General features: G+C 42.7%; 1 protein-coding gene across 1 annotated transcript in view; it reads right to left on the bottom strand.

Annotated features, from left to right (window-relative positions):
- Positions 1–19,037, bottom strand: part of LOC103358921 (protein kinase C-binding protein NELL1) — a 328,461-nt gene that overhangs the window by 72,211 nt on the left and 237,213 nt on the right. Inside the window, exon 14 of the mRNA XM_008284073.1 lies at positions 15,234–15,356. Coding sequence (XP_008282295.1) covers positions 15,234–15,356 — 123 coding nt within the window. The remainder of the gene's footprint in view (positions 1–15,233; positions 15,357–19,037) is intronic.

Here is a 19,037-nt window from a genome sequence, read left to right as displayed (position 1 = left end):
TCTGTCTTCAGAATGCACCATTAGGAGTACGCAGCATTAACTTTTCACTGCTGCTGCTTGCACTGACAATTATCACTGGATTACTTTAATACTGAAGAAAACTCAAAGTGTGAAGTTTGTTGGGAAAAGAAACATAAGCGCCGCCTTTATTTATTATTCAAGTGACTTTATTAGTTAATTCTAAGGGGATTTTTAACTTTTGTTTGACACAAACACGTATAATTTTTTGCATATAATTGCAGCTTAAACCACAATTCTTGACACCAGTCTCAAGTATTTAAGCTCCATTACAGTTTTGGGAGTAATAAGTTATTAAAAATGGATTATCTCCATCTGTAAAATCCCCCAGCAATGGCTAAATAAGTAAACAGTATTGGTGCACACAGTTTAAGTTTCATTGCTTTTCCCAGTCAAGAATTTCCTCTGTTAGTCTATCTGCTTTGTGTGTGCATGTGTGTGTTTGCAGCCTGCAGCCTGCCATAAATCAGTCAGGGCCCGCAGATCTGAACTAAAGTGTTTTGGAGCCTGGAGCCTCCGAGCTTTGTGCTTTTCAGTCCCAGACGAAGCCCTGTCTGTGTTTGAAAACAAGCTTTTTTTTTTTGTAAACACCGCGGCGATGTAGCAGGTAAATTTATTTATACTATTAGCGCAGGTTGCAAATTTAATTCACAATAATTCAGCAAAACATCGAGTTCTGATTCGGAGCCAAATTTGTTTTATCTGAATTTTCAGTTGATTGGAGAGAGGAGAAGGCATCTGGAGAAATTAAGCTAACACGAGATGATAAATACGGCGTTATCAGCGGATAAACTAATGCATTATTTATCGACTGCGCGCGTATCCTGTGTCGTACACTTGTTCTCATAAAGGAAAATAAAAATACATGAGAAGAAAGGTGTCACTTCGGCGTACGAGACTTTTTGAATCAACAAAGGCGATTTAGTTTTTCCATTCTGTGTCTTTCACTATATGTTGTAGGGAGCAGTATATTTATACAAAGTACATTTTTCTATATTTTGCAACCAACAAAGGCTTTCTTTAATGTTTATCAGTCAGCATTTTTTTTTGTGTAGTAACAGTTTTTAATGGAATTGCAGGACACGGAAAGGCAGGAAAGTGTGGAAATAACTAAAAGCTTATTGTGATTTTATCTGCAAGCCAGTGTGATAAAATAGGTTTTTTTTAATATTTCTAAAATGTAAAAAAAAACTCAAAGGCTCAGGGTAACAACACTGTAACTATCCATCCATCCATCCATCCATCCATCCATCCATTCATACAGCCATCCACACAGCCATCCATCCATCCATCATCTATACACCACTTAATCCTCACTAGGGTCATGGGGGGCTGGAGTCTATCCCAGCTGACTCAGGGTGAAGGCAGGTTCACCTGGACAGGTCACCAGTCTATCAAAGGGCTACACTTAGAGACAGACAACCAAGCACACTCACATTCACACCTACGGACAATTTAGAATCACCAATTAACCTCAACATGTTTTTGGACTGTGGGAGGAAGCCGAAGAACCCGGAGAGAACCCACACTGCACGGGGAGAACATGGAGACTCCACGCAGAAAGATCCCGGGTGTCCTCACCGGGACGAGAACCGGTGCTAACCACCTAGCCACCTTGCAGCCCTCACTGTAACTGAATTTGATCCGCTAGGTCTTGTATTTGTGACTTGAGTGTTTTCTTTTCAGCTCATCATTTTCCAAGTTAAAAGTATACGACATTATAGGGTTATAGTTACAGGAGATAAAAAAAAAAGGTGTTTGATTTATTAACATTTCACTGAATTCTATCGAACCTCCTCGGTGAAAAAGCTCATTACAGTTCATGTCTTCTGCTGCAGCAGCTACTTGGTGTTGAGAGAGACAAAAAACTGAGATGTGAACTTTTTTTTTTCCCTTTTTCTTTCACAAGTTCATTTCCCACTAACTAGCATCATCATCATATCTGGTAGTGGGGAATATTTTTACAGTGATTATCTCACAAAGGCATAAATATGGAAAATGCTAAAAGTTGCTCATATTTAAAGGGTTTTCAACAGAGCGTAAGGTGTCAGAACGATGGCTGTGACTTTGCTGGTTGGATATAAAACAAGCCTCACAAAACATCTTCAGTGGTTCTACTTAAAATTTCACATTCGCGACACATTTTTTTAAATTAGCAGCAGTGGCAGCGAAAGGGCTGCTTTTTTTTTTTGAAGTGTGAAATCTTTGGAGGTGGAAGTTGGAAAGTCAAGATGCTCATAAAAGTTTCTGACATCATAACTATCGGTGCACAATGAATTCAAACATTAGTTTTGGCCGTTATTTATGTGAGTAGTGATTTAAACCAGTAGCCTGATGCTCATCAAGTTAATGGTGGAGATTCTCTTGTTGATCCTAAATGGTGAATCCAGAGTACTGACTCCCATATTACCCTCTTGTCATTGGCTCTCTATAAAATCCAGGACAGAGTTTAAAATCCTACTTCTCACATTGACCAAGCTTCATCATATCTTAAAGACCTCTATAATATCCCAGTAGAGCACTTCGTTCTCAGTGTCACTTGTGGTTCGTGATGTTTCCAAAGGAAGCATGGGAGCTTTCACCGATACGGCTCCTCTGCTGTGGAACCAGTTTGGGTTTTTGGGGCTGACACCTTCAGCTTTCAAGATTGGGATTAAAACTTTCCTTTTAGATTAAGTTTATTGTTAGGGCTGGCTCAGGTGACACGCTGCTAAAGGCCTACGCTGCTGGGAGACTTCCCATGAAGCACTGAACACCTTTTCTTCATTTGTCATACATTTTTATGCCACCATTGCATGTCTTCTCTTTCCTGTAATCTGTGTGCAGTCCTACATGGTCACTGGCCTCATCCAGATTGTACTGTTCTCTTATGCGTTGTTTGTTTGTTTACTCTCTACTACCCTGGTCTCTCTTCCCTCTATCCTCACCCCAACCAGTCGAGGCAGATGCCCACCCTCCAGGAGCCTGGTTCTGCTGGAGGTTTCTTCCTGTTTCAAGCTATTTTTTGTCTTTCTATTGTCATGAAAGCAATTGCATAGGAGGCATAGTTATTGGCTTTTATAAAAATATATAGTATAATGTAAATTCTTCATCTTACTACATCAAGAGCCCTGAGATGACCTCGGCTGTGAATTGAAGTGAAAATATGGCACTGACATTTAATCGAAGTCAAGCGTCACCTTCAGATAGTCACAAAACGAGCACATGACTCAGATCTTACATTTCAGTGGTCTTGTCTCAGGTATTGATATTAACCAATACTACCAGTACTTTAAATAGGTTTAAGCACTGCTGTGTCAGTGCAGGCTAGCGACAGCGTTTGGCATTTTTATGGGTTTTCCATCCTCTCTGTAGCAGCCCGCATCCCTGACAAACATCTCTTTGTTAAACCAAGAGTATTCTTTCCCCTGATTTAATTCTGCAGAGTATCACTAGCACAAGACTGATTGAAGACAAAAAACACCAAAGAGTTGATAGAATGAGGACAGCATGCTAGATTTTTGCTTGGTGCATTAAATTACATTACAAGAGTGGATCTGATAGAGCTGAACGCAAGAGATGATTTTTTTCTCTTTGCTGCACAGCAGCTACATCTAACAGTGGGGCGCAGACTAAAAATAATTGCCTCAAATGATAATTGCTACAAAGCTTCAAAAACAAGTAGTGTTTTTTTTTTCCCGATCCATTTTTTTTTTCTCCCACATTTGCAATTAATCATAGCTTCAGATACTGTGGTTTTCACCCAATTAAATGTTGTAAAACACTATGCCCTCTAGCACAAAACTACACAGCAGCAAAACCGCTAAATGTGTTGTTCCTATCAAAAAGGGATGAAGGGGAGCAATAATTATGTAAACACAAAATTAAATGCTTCCGACTTGTAGAGGAAATGAAGGCTGAATCCCCCCCTCTCTTCTCTCCTCCATTCCTCTTTTCCCTTCCCTACAGCAAACACCCCCTCCCTCTATCTCTCAGAATACATTAGCCTGGGTTTCACTGCTCGCTGTTAGCTGGTTGCAACATGGTTTCTCTGTGATTAGCTCCGATAGCGAAATGAGAAAAGCATGAGTCAATGCTTTTGTCCTCTGCGCCGCTGTTTAGACTCACTACTCAAATCCTCTCTATTTAAAGCCCCTTTGTCTATACAAACCAGTCCTAGGGAATGAAACGGACCATTAACAAGATTAGCTCACTCATTCTGCTGCTGACAAAGGCTCTGCAATAGGCCGCTGATCATTAGGCTGGCAGTGGGAACAATGCTGATCTATAATCTTATGCCGTGCTCCGATTGAACTATTGTGGCCCATTTATTGTCCTCTGAGGGAGATGACATAATGGTCGCCTTTTTTCTCCCCGAAGAGAACTGCAATACAAAAGGAGGAGGGGAAGAAAGAGTAAGTAAAGGTAGAGGGAGTCTTAACCCTTCGCTTCATCTTATTTCCAGTCAGTCCAGGCGATCAATTGCAGTAAAATAGGCTCTTGAGATTGAGGCCTTTCTCTATGTGCCCCTGCAATCATCCCAGCAGGAAGGAAAGGAGCAGCTGTAAACCAGCGAGGAGGGTTCGGCGTCAAATTAAAAGCCACATATGTCAACAGCAAGTGTGCTAAACAGTGGGTTTTCCAGGTTAGTTTGTATGGGAAAGGCTGCATTGTGAAATCTCTCAAAGCAGCGGTGAACACAATCATTTCAAATTCAACAACTTAAACTTAAATTGCGCTTTTAAACCTGCAGCGAGGCTGAGCAGAACGAGCTACAATAGCCGCCGTAGCAGCGCTTCTCCGTCTATTGTCTGTTTGCATAATATCAGCGGCAGGCAAATCCATTGTGTCGTTAACAGTCACCGAAGGGGCATAGCATCGGTGTAGCAACAATATTAGCCATAATTACTCTCCCGTAATAGAAACGAAATGTGAGGCATAATCACCACTCAGTCAGCGAGAGAGCAGAAGTAGGTCGGCTGTGGTAGACTGACTGATTGTGGCGAATGTGTCTGGCCTCGCTGAGCCTTCCCCCGAGATCACCGAGGCAAAGATCCAGCCGGAGAGGGGTTGGAATCACCCCGCTGAGAGTCGCGCCAAAGCCACATTACACATCCGTTACAGGAGCCTATCAGGGGAAATCTAATGGGTTCACCCTGGTAGTAATCCGCCGGTCTCCTACAAATCAAATCCTTACGGGTGACTGTTGGGGTATCACCATGTGCAGCATGAGCATACAAGGAGGGAAAGGTAAAGAAGATAAGAGCTTTGAATCAATATCATGACCTTAGCCAGAGTCATTTGCAGGTGATGTGTGCAAAGTCACATGGGGAATACAAATAATGATAAAAACAAAACAACAATAGTAACAATTAAAAATGTGGGCCTGGTAATTAGCAGATACGACTGCTCAAGAGAAGCCCCTGCTGTCCTCAGGTAATACAAGGTCTAGTTGAAACTGGGTTTCCAAGCGTTGTCCAGCAAAATGCAGGTGTTTCTCAGCTCGAGGACGCGCAAAGTATTCAAAGTATACAAAGTGGGGCTGGAGCACACGGGTGTTTGGACTCATTTTTCTGGGGTTTTTTGTTCCTCTATCTCTGTAACTTTAGGACAGGTGTGTTTTCCTTTGTGTCCTACATGGTATTGGGGGTGCAGCACTCGGACACAGACTACGGCAACTCCCACCGTTGGATTTATCATCCAGTTCAACCAATTATCCAATGTCCACCTGTTTTAGGTTGAATGTTTCCATTTGTGTCATAATTTTGTCCAATTTGACTCGAATGAAGACACAGTGGTGTTGACACAACGTCTAATCTGACCTTCTTCTTATTATACACGACAGCCTTAGAATGACAGTATTGCATGAAATCTGTGTGAAGTCACTTCTTGACAGTAACTTGTAATAATCAATACTTTCACTTAAGAAGTCATCAGTAGACTACGTGAAACATAAGAGGATTGTTGGTAGGGGTGAATCAGTGAAGTTCCCTTTAACTCTATAGCGTGATATTCAATATCAATGACACTACTTGTTGGAACCTTTGCTATAACAAATTCAATATTTGTTTAGAGTTTTAGGAAGAAGAACTCTGCCTCCTATGAGACTTCTGGTGTGGAACTAATAACTTGACTGACGACGAACTAACCTTCAAGGCTCACGTGGCCTCCGTTGCTCGGTGGTGTCGATTCGTCCTGTACAACATCAAGAAGATCAGACCTTTCCTGTCTGAACATGTAACACAACTCCTGGTAGAGTCTCTCGTAATCTCACGCATCAACTACTTGCAACTACTTAGTGGAAGGCCTCCTCGCATCCACGGTCAAACCTCTGCAGATGATCCAGAATGCAGTAGCACATCTGGTTTTGAGCCAGCCACATGTAACCCTGCTGTTTAGATCACTTTCCTGGCTTCCACTTGCTGCCCGCATCAAATTCCAAACTCTGACACTTGCCCATAAAACTACAATGACAACAGCTCCCTCCTTCCTGAACTCTCTCATTCTTGTCTACACTCCCTCCTGCTCGCGACGCTCGACCAACAAAAGCCGCCTGATGCGACCACCACAACAGGGTCAGAGGTCGATAGCGAGACTCTTCTCCTCTGTGGTTCCCCACTGGTGGAACGAGTCACCAAACTCTGTTTGATCTGCTGAGTCCCTCTCAGTCTTTAAGAAAAGAGTAAAGACCAGCTCTTCACTGAACACCTTTGCACTTGACAGACTAGAAAAAACAAACAAACAAACAAACAAACAAACAAACAAACATGTCCTATTACCTCCCACAGAGCCTGCTGTTGGCATCAACGCCCTATCACACTTGAACTTGTTCTATGGAATGTATCCAGGTTGTTTTCTCCTGATAGATTCTTGCTTGTGTTGTTCTTGCTCTCAGACATATGTCGCTGTGGATTAAAATTGTAGAAATTGTATTGTTGTAGGGTTACGTTTATGTATATGTATACTGGCCAATGACAAGGAATTTCAGTCTGTTCACTATAAACACTGTTGCATTTGGACTCCTTTGAGAATCAGGACAAACTCTGTTATTCTCCGTATTGTGTACAGGACAACAAGAAGAAAAATAAACCTGACATCTTTACAATTTTACAAAGCTGGTGTCCATTAATGGTTTTAAGACATGCTGCCAACTGTAATTTCTTTCTAATAGTAAATACATTTGCTAGGGATGTACTTAAACTTGCTTAGAAAAATCTAAACCCCCCTACGGATGATAACGTACCTGGTCTGCCAACAACAACAACAACAACAACAACCCAGCAAAGTGTTTCCTGACTTTGATGATGCAGCAAATTACCACGACGCCTGCATTACATACGCAAATTGAAGATTCAATGTGCTTGGCTTGTAGCGGCTGATGTTGCCTCAAGCAGTGACACGTATTTGGCTACGACGGCCTGGTTAGTTGACTTCTTACTAAATCCAAATGCTTGGATTATTTTTTTCAGGCCCTTTAAACTTGCAGTCTTCTGCCAACTCCGACTGAAGCGACATCAGCCGGGGTCATTTATCAGACTTTGCACAGCTCCCTCTTGAGTTACGTACGCAGTCGTATTTTCCGAAGCTCAGAGGCGAGCGGTCCAATATGTCTGCTACATAAATTGTGTAGGGCCCCGCAAATTACACCCGGGCCCTGTTTGCATAATGTGTCAGAGCGGGTCCCACTGTTTACAACCTCGATGAGAGGATGAAGCAGAACTGTCCCTCTGGCAATGAGGAGGGTGAATTGCGAGAACAACAGTGAGGTTAAGTTGCTTGCGGTGCATCTTCCTCTTGTCCGTCTATCTTGCTAACCCGGCTGGATGGTGCATCTCTTGTTTGCAGCCACTTCCAGGGCAGCGTTCTGTGACTTCGCAAACTAAAACAGTTTATTGAGGTTGATAAATTGCAAACCACACCTCGGAAAAGATAACCGCAATGCGTGTTCATATGCAAGTGTACAAAATGGAAATTTCCGCCTCTGTGGGGAGTAATCCAGGCAATATACGGCCTCATATAGCCGCCGAAGCTAACGATAATATCATGGGGGGCTGAACTAATTACCAGAGAGCAGAGTCGAGGCTCAGTCATATTTTATTATTTTTTGCTACATTTGTATTTTCTACAAGTTATGTTAATGTTAATAATGAAATATTCTACTCAATAAATATTGTTTTTTTTACACCTCATACTGGAGGAAAAGTGTACTGGGAGCACTGGGATGTCAGGAGTGGCTATCTGGTAATTGGAACTGGCTCAAGCATCAGATGGGAGCCTTTTAGCAGAAATCTGTGATTGATAAACAAAAGAAGACCCACTTTTAATTACAGACTGTAATGGTCACTGCCCCACTGCTTCGGTATGAGATTCCCATTCATCCATTAAGACCTTCTTCTCAAGACTTTTTGCAGTGATACACCAGCATCACAACATATTTGTGCTGCTACTGAGAGAGGACAGCAATTATTCACGCAACCACACAAGGCTGCTTATCAAGAAAAAGGATATTTTCTCTCCAACAAGTGACTAATGCTGTCATTCTTCTGAGGACAACCTCCAGGTGACAGAGAACCGATGAACTTTGTAGAACTAGCTCCAATATTCAAATGCTGGTAAAGTAATTGCAGATTAGGCACCAAATAGGGTCACTCACAACATAAACAGACATGATGAGTCGTACATTTGTGCTCCACAGCTTTAGGGGCTTCGGTTTAAATTGCACTCTGCAGGGGATTCACAGAAATGTAGGGATTTAATAAATGGGGGGAAAAAAGAGAGAAGGTGTTGAAGCAAGCGTTCAGGTTAGTTGTGGAGACTCAACAAAAACAGTTCATCACTTGCTTAAACATTGGCAACATAAACGCAAGCTAGTTAGTCATAAAAAACATTTATTTTTTTTTATTATTTCTTAAGGACTCATTGTGTGTTGTGCACCTCATTACCATAATATGAAGCTTTAAAAACAAAACAAAACATTTTTTTCTTTTTAATTAACTCACTCCAATTAGATTTTCTTCAGCAGTTCTTCACTTTTTCATGTTTTTGTTTCTGGAGTAGTTTTTGAGAAATCGTCTAACTCAAAAACTGAATTGTTTGTCAGCTAACTTTTTTTCTATTTTGAACTGCAAATGCAAATTTTAACACACAATGATCACATCTTGAGAGCAAAAAACAACACAAATTGAAATTGCCTCAAAAATTGATAAACATGAAAAGCCCTCTCTGGCTGATTAGTCAAACAAAACTTTAGGATTCTCATCCACTAGGCTGCCAAACTGAAGTGTAGGAAAACATGAGCTCTGTGCAGGAGTGCAACATCTTCCACCGAATGTATTGGCAGGTGTAGTCGAGACTGTGTGAGTTCACTGTTGGCCCAAAACCAACTCTCAAAATCATTCCTTTAGTGGAATTTATTTATAAAGACTTGAAGTTCACCTTGAAATGCCTTTTGTATCATACTTTCTTTGGCTGTCCTCTAACACACAGTCTTAACATTTTCAAGTTGAAGAAAGTTATTGAGCTAATTTTATTAAGTTACCACAATTTAAATTCAGTTTTAAATCAACTAATGCAGAAACTTATTACAACATTAAGTTGCTGCAACACTACGATGTCAACCAAACCCATCAAACTAGTGTCTTAAAAAGTTTATGTAAATCATTAAATTACCATTTTTATCTTGCAATTATGCATATAGGAGTGCATTAAGTGTTGGGGATTTCTATTTGGAGTGCATCAGACACCTGTAATCCATGAAACGTCACTGCAGACGGGGATCTGAGGGGGTTTAGTCGATGAGAGATTGTAAGTCACTACGCATTCAGGGCCATGAGTGGAGCTGTCCTTGTCATCCTCCGAGTCCCAGCAAATACAAAAAGATCAAATTATACCCGTGCAAATAAAATGCTCTGTCATTGAAAACCAGCCCAAGTGCAGTCGTGGAATATGAATACGCTGTATCCACGTGAAGTACGACACTCAACTGTACCGTGTTCACGTTTTTTGCACACTTTTTGCCTCAGCTGTGTCCCGGACTCATTTCTCACGGCGGCCTAAACACACTTTTTTTTTTTTTTGGTCTTATTAACATTAGCAGGGACAGGCTGAGGAGCTGCAGTCACACTCAGACTAATTCCCTTATTCCTGAGAGGGCAGCGGTGATGTATGAGGGGAATGAGATGGGAGGCACAGGTCGATTGGCCAACACTGTCGCCATCACACAGTAATGAGATCTCAGGGGGAGGGGAAAATAGAGACAGATTCCTCCAACTCCCTGCTCACATAATACTAATTGGCCAGCGTAGGATAGGTAAGACGCAGGAAGTTTTAATGACATTATTAAAAAGTATTTCCCTGCCTGCTTCTGACAAATATCATCAGTGAGCAGGACCGATGCTGTCACCAGTGGCCTGGGCTGATCACATTTTAGCTGCCCTACATGGGGACTGGGGCTAATTTTTCAGGTTAGGGCTACATCCCCTTATTTTCCTCCCTTTTATTACAACAATTGAGATTTTTCCTAGTTTGGGACAGAAGAACCTGACAGGCTTGCTTCTAGTCGACAATCCTGGGATGAAATATCCCTGATGCTGCAGCAGCTGATCCTTGCAGCAAAAATATCAAGAAAAACCCCCAGCATAGCATGTTACAGCTGCATAATGAAGCTGACGGTTGGAATAAAACGTCCACCAACCACGTAATGTGCAGGTAAACTCGTGTAATTCTGGTTTCCATTTATCGTACGGTGCATTTCAGGTACCAGCATGAGAATAAGTGGAGACTTTCCACAAGGAGCTAAGTAATTTCTACGTATTTCTGTTCCATAATTTATATTCTACACATTGTTTGAGACACCCGCCTCTCCGTTCTATAATTTTCACATTGCCAATGACTTGTGGAGTGAAAAATCGGTAGGTAGCGCTGCGGTTTAATTTCTATATTTTCCTCAAGTGTACGTGTGTGTGTGTGTGTGTGTGTGTGTGTGTGTGTGTAGCATGAGCCTGGATACGATCCAGAGGCTGAAACTGTGTGGAAGGCACTTTGCAAATTATATTGATCTCTCCCTCGACCTGCCTCCTACCTGCTGCCCATCCTAATGCATGTTTTACAGATGGGTACAGGGGGGGTGACACCTACCGCTTTTTATTTATCCTCTTATTTTCCTCCTCTGTCTTTGCATTTACCTCCTTCCTCGCTTCCTTCTCTTCATCCATCGTTTTCCCCTTTTGCACTCCTGCAGCCCGGCGTGACACACTTTCCATCGCTAATCATTTGTAGGACTTACATGCTGCTTTCCTGCGTCCTGTCCCTCTAATTACAACATTATTAGTTTTCATGGTGACGAGCAAGCAGTGCAGATTCAGAACACGACTTAATGGCCGTGAAATCATGGTGGAACATGACAAGTGGGTCAAAGTGGAGCGCGTTTTAATGTCTACCTCTGAAAATAAGGTGAAATATCAACATGTCTCAAAAGGCGGCCCGGCAAACAGAGGACTGCCGGCGTTAAATATGCGCGTGGAACTCCATGTGCGCCTGAAATTCAGATATCAAGACAACAAAAACAACATTTTACAGAGATCGCAGCCTCACAGTGTAGGTGGAATCAACAACTGAGGCCGTCTGTGAGTCACGTGCGATGATTTCGGCTCCTTCGCGGCGGCTGACGTCCCAAGATGGAACATCGTTTTTACAGTTAGTTTATTGAGATTATGTTTGAGTAGGTTGGAAAATCAAAGCCTAATTAAGCGTAATGATAGTCTTATCTCTTGGACAGCAGCCAAGCATATGCACACAGTCATGAAAATCACATGAAAGAGCTTCTTGCAGGCTCGAGGGATCTCTTTATTTACAAATGAAGCACTAGACATAAGTAGGGCTGCCTTTCAATCCCATCCTCCTACTTTTCGACTGCAAATTTAAGTGATGCAGTGATTGCTTGGAGAGATTCTCTTCTTGTAGTTTGCATAAGCAAAACAACTTGCATAACTGGAGCTGCTGTTAATGCATTTCAGATGTGTGGTTGATGCTTTTTTCTGGTCAAAATGAATTATTTTCACATCAGTTTAAGTATGCAAATACTCAGTATGTTGCAATGCAGTGCTCATTTTATCTGGACATATTGCACGTGAGCTTAAAAATACCAACTGTTTCGTAGAACATCCCCACAAAACTGGATATCAAAACTCCACCCTAATATCTAGTCTTGCTGCAGGTGTGGCAGGGGTCTCTTCTCAAGAAGATGTTCTACCTCAAGAGACTTCCTGATTGCTCAGATGCTGAGACTTGATGTCTGCTTTCTCCGTCTTTGCCTCGCTGGCTCCGGCGTATGCATGACCGTTAATGCTCAGGTGCACGGGCGAGTCCAGCTCCCCGGACGGCACTCCTATTTCTGCAGCGCTGATGACAGGCCCTCACGGTGTTTGTTGTACGTCAGGGACCCCGAGCTGCGACCCTCCTCTGGCTTGTAGAAGCTGCCAACCCTCTAACGAGTCTCCTCAGACTTTACAAGGGCCCTACATGGACTGTTATCGACTGTCCTGTTTTATCTGCTGCGAACCTGCAGCAGCCGTCCCAGTGGGGCCGCCCCTTTGTGCAAATGTGCAGGTAAATATACTTCATACAGTGCATGGCTGTGCATGAATGCATCTAAAACCAGGGGTTGCATGTGCACAAGCTGGTGCACACACACCTAGGAATGTCAGAGGGCGTGTAAACAGCCGTCCACAAACATGCACCCACATTAACACCACCAGAGGGTCACAAACTAAAATAGAGCAACAAATGTCACGGAAAGCTTCCAATTTGCTTTCTGCGTGACCAGTAAACAAATAAAAATGTAATTTATTGTTTATTTTGCCCATTTTATTGTTGAAGTCCATGAATAAGAAAAATAAAAATAAAAAGTGCTGCTTTCCTTGAGCAGAAGAAGGCTTTGGCATAATAAAACAGCAATAACTCACTCCTGCTGGAAACCATGAAGTGAACTGACTCCTGTTGTTCAATAATATGACCTCACAGAGTTTATTAAAGATGCCATTTCTGAATTGGCGAGTTCTGGCCTAAAGCCAGCGCTTACTGGCAAGACAGTCACATTGATTGTGACACGTTCCGAAAAAATCGCATCAAGGTTTCACAGTTAGACGCTCTGAATTCTCTCATTTGTTTCTAGACACAATGCAGTTGTGGCGTCACACAATGTTCGGTTCTACTCTTTGTCAGGCATTGTGCTCCGTGTGAAGCAGCTGTCAAAAAGGCACCACTGTGCTCCAAAATGCTGGAACTGTCACTTTATGTACCGACTGAAGGCTCAGCACTTTGGGTTCGAAAAGCTGTCACTTCTACTGTAATGACATTTCACTGGTCCTTCACACCTGTGAAGTGCTGCTGTTGGTCTCAAACAGCACGACTGATATTACACCGAAAACCGTGAGAAACTGTCTGTAGCTCCACTGGAAAAGTATAAGAAGTGTTCTGACATTAAAATAGCTTTAACCTAACCTACAGTCATTTCAGCAGGACTCTTGACCGCAGTGACTACAGTCTGATTCCATGACAAAGCCTCGTCCTGACTCTCAAATCAAGGCAAGAGCTGCTCATTCAAAACCAGAAATTCTGTTTAACAAAGAACATGTTATCTAGACGCTTAAAAACCTTCCGTCAAGTGAATGCCAACTGTGCCACGTTAATTATCCAGTTAAGGATTTATTAATTTTCTTTTATTGTGGCACTCTAAGACTTTGATTTAATCCCTGTTTCATTTCCCGAAGATGACAGCCCGCAACCAGGAACTACTGTTTCAGCACAGTAAATGTCAGCAAATGTAAATCCATAACTGCAGCAAGTACTTTACTGTAGCACAACAACGCGGGAGAAGATGCCAGGAGGCTATTTGCTCACTCTAATGGTCTGTGCATCAAGATGAATGGAGGCTTTTACAAAGAGATTAGATTTTTTTGTGCATATATATACACAGATGTATGCAAAGTCTGGGCACCCCATGTGCTTTTCTGGAAATGTGTCTGTACTGTGTCGTGTTATTTAACCATCGAAAGCACAAGACTGTCTGCGGGTTTAAAAAGCATGATTTTTTGTTCTAAAAGACACCAAGACAATACCTTTTATCTGTCAGAAAGCATAAAAACTAAAAAAAAAGAAAAGAAAAAGTGTGGGATTTTGTGCTTTCTGATAGTCCTTCAGATTCTCATGTGTGACTTTAAAACCAAAATAAATGTTATTTCATCAAAATCACTTGATTCTATATGCAATATGTAAAAAAATAAATATATGACGCTGTGCCATGGTGATGGCGGTACGTATAGATGCAGCGCCCCCTTCAGGAGACAAACAAAAGTGAACGTTTTGAGTGTCTTGTCTATCCCAGACGTTCATTCTGCAAAACTTGCGACCGGGAGACTTTGTGGGCGTCAGGACAGTGAACGGCGCTGGAATTACGGCGATCGGTTGTGCCAACGTGGAGTCCGATCTTAGACTACGCCGACAGTTGCCCGACAGAGAAGGAAGCGCAAACGGTGCAAACGTAAAGAAAGGAGGAGGAAGAGAGCCGGGATCCATGCTAGGCTAAAGGCTCCAGACCAGCAGGACCGTCCTCCTGCTCTCCAATGTCCGCTCCCTCCACAACAAGCTGGACGAGCTACGTTTGCTGAAAGAAACCCTCAGAGATTGGAGGGACTGCTGTGTGTCTGCTTTAACAGAAACATGGCTCCATGACAACAATGTTTTCATTTATATTAATGGCGTTATAATGGTTTCATACAACACAAAAATGTGACAGGAGCCCAAAAAAACCTCCCAGAAACCACTTGGGGTGCACAGGTTTAGAAAAAACAAAGCACTCGCATACAACCGTGTGCTGTTTATCTGTTATTTTTGTGTGGAAAACACACTCTCTATAAAATAATTAGTGAATTCTGCCCTCCATCTGTACGGTGCTCTGGAGGCCAAACAGGCAACGAGCCTGGGCCGGGCGGCGGGTCAACAGGGAGCAGGGCGAGCGGGGAGGGAGAGGCGGCGCACATGTGCAGAAAACAGGCTGAAACTGTTCCAGAATCAATTTTCATCATCTCGGTGGCAGCTGCTGCCTGGTTAGGTGAAGTGAAGGAGGAGTGAACCATGTTGTTATGGAGCAGAGGATGAGCTATCATCAGAGGGTGCGGAGGAAGACTCGGGTCTGTGTGTGTGTGTGTCTGGAGGGCTGTTCCAGGGCAGGAGCTTACCTCTGCAGATGGTGCCGTTGCCCACGTAGCCCGGCTTGCAGGTACACAGGTGTCCTCTGATGGTGTTTGTGCAGATGGCGTTCTCATCACACAAATTTTGGCCACTGGCGCACTCGTCATGCTCTGTGGAAGGAAAAGAGAGAAACTCTTCAGTCTCTCTTTGTGTGTTTTGGGAAGGGGAGGTCATTTCTTTTTACTTTCTTTTTTTATTTTGAGCTGAGAGGCCATGGAGGCTCCACTATGAGAGGACAGTGAACCAGCTAGTTGGCTGAGAATATGAGGCCAACGCTGAGCTTTTCTTCCGTCAACAGCCACCTGTTCTGTTTGGCACGCTCGCAGCGGATTTGAAGTGGATCCTGTAACATGAAGGTGACTTCAAAAGACTGCAAAAGCACCTTTTCTAGCCTAGTTTCACTTCAAAACCACCTTCAGCGGTAGAGCCGGACGAAGCAACAGCTGATACACGCCAGGTGTGCTGACTGATTGCTCAGTATCAGCATCCATTAGCTTAATGATGTTGGCTTGGATAGCGGTCGCTCCTGAGACACAACATCAAAAAATATACAAACTCCGAACATTCACGTTGTCATGTGAACAACTTAAGCTTTCTAGAAGTGTTCGGTCTGAGTCAATTCAGATTTAGAAAATATGTTGATGCAATGTCTTGGATTTTGTTCAGTCTCCATAAATGTGGCCAGATTTTGAGGTTTGAGAATTTCATGTTGTCAGACTTGTGAGCGTTTTCAATCGAAAAAAAACCCAAAACAAAACAAAAAAAAAAAAAACAGGGTTGTCCAGGAACTCATGCAGCCTTAAAATTTGGTGACTTCACAGGTATACGTGTCACACAATAAATTCTACTCATGCTAAAGGCCTTAAAAGTTGGTGAAATATTGACCAAAGGCTGTATTTTTAATAGGAAATATGGATGCATCCATACGTATATACACTTAGATGACATTTCTGGGGTCTCAATAATACTCTTGCTTGAAAAAGTTGCACTTTCTTCCATTTTTAAGTGCCAACAATGAAGAATGTGGCGTCTGTTTAAGCCAATCAATCACTGAGATCTGCTGGAAACAAATATCCTGACTGTGGCAGCTATCAAACCCTTAACATGGGTTTCCAGGTAAGACGTGCTTTTTGAGGGCGAACATACAAAAAAAACTCCCGTCTCTGAAAACATAGAAATTCTCAGAACTCAGAGCTCGGAACAACAACAAAACAGAATCTGAGACGGCGGCGCCACACCGCTATCTGAAATGACACGGACTGACCCCCGCTAATTCTGCCTCCACTAATGGAAAATGGTTGCTTGAAATGTTGCCGTATCTCACACCGCCCCGACGTAATATCAGTAAATGGCACCTCGTGTTTACCAGCGCCAGAAGAGCTTTTTGATTGCCAAGACAACATGAGAAAGATAGAAAAAAAAAAAAATAGCTCAATTATCTTCTCCTCCACTGCAACACCGGTGACACCTCTACTGCAAACCTGAGATCAACACTTTTTATCCCGGTATCGAGACAACGAGAACGTCTCTGCCGCTTCTTATATCACAAATGGAATAACAGAATGTAAACACAGGCAACATGGGGAAGATAATTAATTCAACATATGCCAGATCATGTATGTCTTTTTTGTAGTATCATGTATGACCTCTATTAGAAAGTTCTTATGACTTGCTGCAGTATGGAAATGAAAACAGGTGATTCGCCGGTTTGAAAGTCTCCGGCTGACTGCGGATGCCATCACGCTGACAGAGAGCAGGACGGGTGTCATGTCAAAACCTTGCAAGAGCAATTTTGGCATTTCTCTTCTCCTTGAATGGAACGTTACATCAATGGGCTGCATAAACTCTCCGACCGTAAAAGCTGAGAGGCCGTTTTATTATAGGAAACCCGTGCAAGGTCAGCAGTATGAAAATATGGCCCGACTTGTTTGAATTGTGAAATGCTGACTTCCTAATAATGCACTACATGATGCTGTACGTACAGTACGGTCTCAGGGTCGGCGTTTCATATCCTGCAGGGTGCCGTGAACTGCTCTCTTGACTTTTATAAGTTTGCTGGAGGCCAGAGGGGAAGAGCAGGTGGGTTTAGTAGTGCAGGTGGTGCGTGATCAACCGCCGCCGAGAGACCTTGCGCTGAAGAGTAATCCCATCTAACTGCTCTGCCAGGGTAAGTCGGGAGCGTTAGCTGCATCGCAAAAGTTCAAACTCTGGTTTTCTGCTAAATATACTTTATTTCGCTCAGACTTTGAGGGTTTGGCTGCGTCTGCCGAAGACCTTGGAGGATTTTTGAGGAGTATTCCAATGAAAATGTTTGTTTTATGTATAAAATCCTCAACGCCTGCAGCCTGAAAGTTGCCTCAGAAAAGTTTAGATCCTAACTCGGATTCACTTGTAACACTGCAACACGTTCTGTAGTGAGCTGTGAGTGTGAACATACTGAGCTCACCAATGCATAGCAGAAACATGAATTATGTTGCACTAATAGTTTGAATGTTTAATTGTTTCTATTCTGGGATTTTTTTTTGGACAACCTGGGACTTCCTCTTCCACTGGAGGTCTTCCGAACACGTCAACCTGGGAGGAGACCCGGGGGCAGACCCAGAATCCGCTGGAGGGATTATATCTCTCGGCTGGCCTGGGAACGCCTCAGGATCCCCCAGGAAGAGCTGGAAAGCGTCACCGGGGGGAGGGAAGACTGGAATGACCTGCTCCGCCTACTGCCCCCGAGAGTGGAAGATAATGGATGGATGGATGGATGGATGGATGGATGGATGGATGGATGGATGGATGGATGATGGGTAGATGGATGGATGGATGAAAATGGATGAAACTAAGGGACACAATAAACCTGTTGGCTTCCAAGACTCTGCAGCCCAGAGACAGTTTCCAGCTTCTATTGTTCACATTTTTTTTTTTTTTAATGCAACTTTATAGACTACATTTATGTACTGTCTCAATAATTCAACTAAACTGCCTCAAAGACTGGATCAATGGAACACATGCAGGAAATGTAAGTAAGACCTAAGCTTCATGCAAAGAACCAACTCGGTCTCCACAAAATTACGTTCCTACACAGTTCTGAATATGTAATTGCAAACTCCATTCCCACTAAAGTTTTGAGGGAAACATATTTTCTGCCGGATTACATTTCGAACACATCATATCTTTGTCCTGTACTTCACTGGTGCTCCTTTTCAGCTGAACAATAATATTAGACGGGACAATAATTGTCAACCTGGTAACCCACATGACATTTTCCCCAAACCCTAACCAAGTAATTTTGGTGCCAGACTTTAACCAAGCTTCTGACATGTAAAAGTGTCTAATAAAGCGTGATATTTTCCTGAATCTAACCACGTAGTTTGGGTACCTGAACCTGAAAAGAAAGCGAGTGAAAACCAGCAGTGAACAACGACAGAAAACGAAAACTTAACTCTGAAACTCTGGTCCATTACCGGACCTGAATGATGGTCTTTTGGGAGAAAGTTGGTTTATGACACCAACCAATGCTCCTTCCTTCTAATATGAACTTTGCCAGTCCTTCAAACTGGCCACCTACACTTTTAAAACAAAATGAAGCTCCCATTAAAACACACGTTGTATAGGTATGCGATTTTGCGGAGACTGGCTTGAAAGAACTCTCAATATCACATAGTTTTACTTATTTTATTTCAGTTTGTAATGAAAAATCCCCTCTGCTAACTTCACTGTAACCTATAGAAACCTCTACACATGACAGGTTACCTCCAGGACATGTGGTGTTTCATTTCCCTTGCAGATATAGAACCAGC

The sequence above is a fragment of the Stegastes partitus genome, unplaced genomic scaffold (assembly GCF_000690725.1).
Source record: "Stegastes partitus isolate 25-593 unplaced genomic scaffold, Stegastes_partitus-1.0.2 Scaffold343, whole genome shotgun sequence".
Lineage (NCBI taxonomy): Eukaryota > Metazoa > Chordata > Actinopteri > Pomacentridae > Stegastes > Stegastes partitus.
Note: the sequence above shows the minus strand (reverse complement) of the source record. Positions and strands in the feature narration are given on the sequence as shown.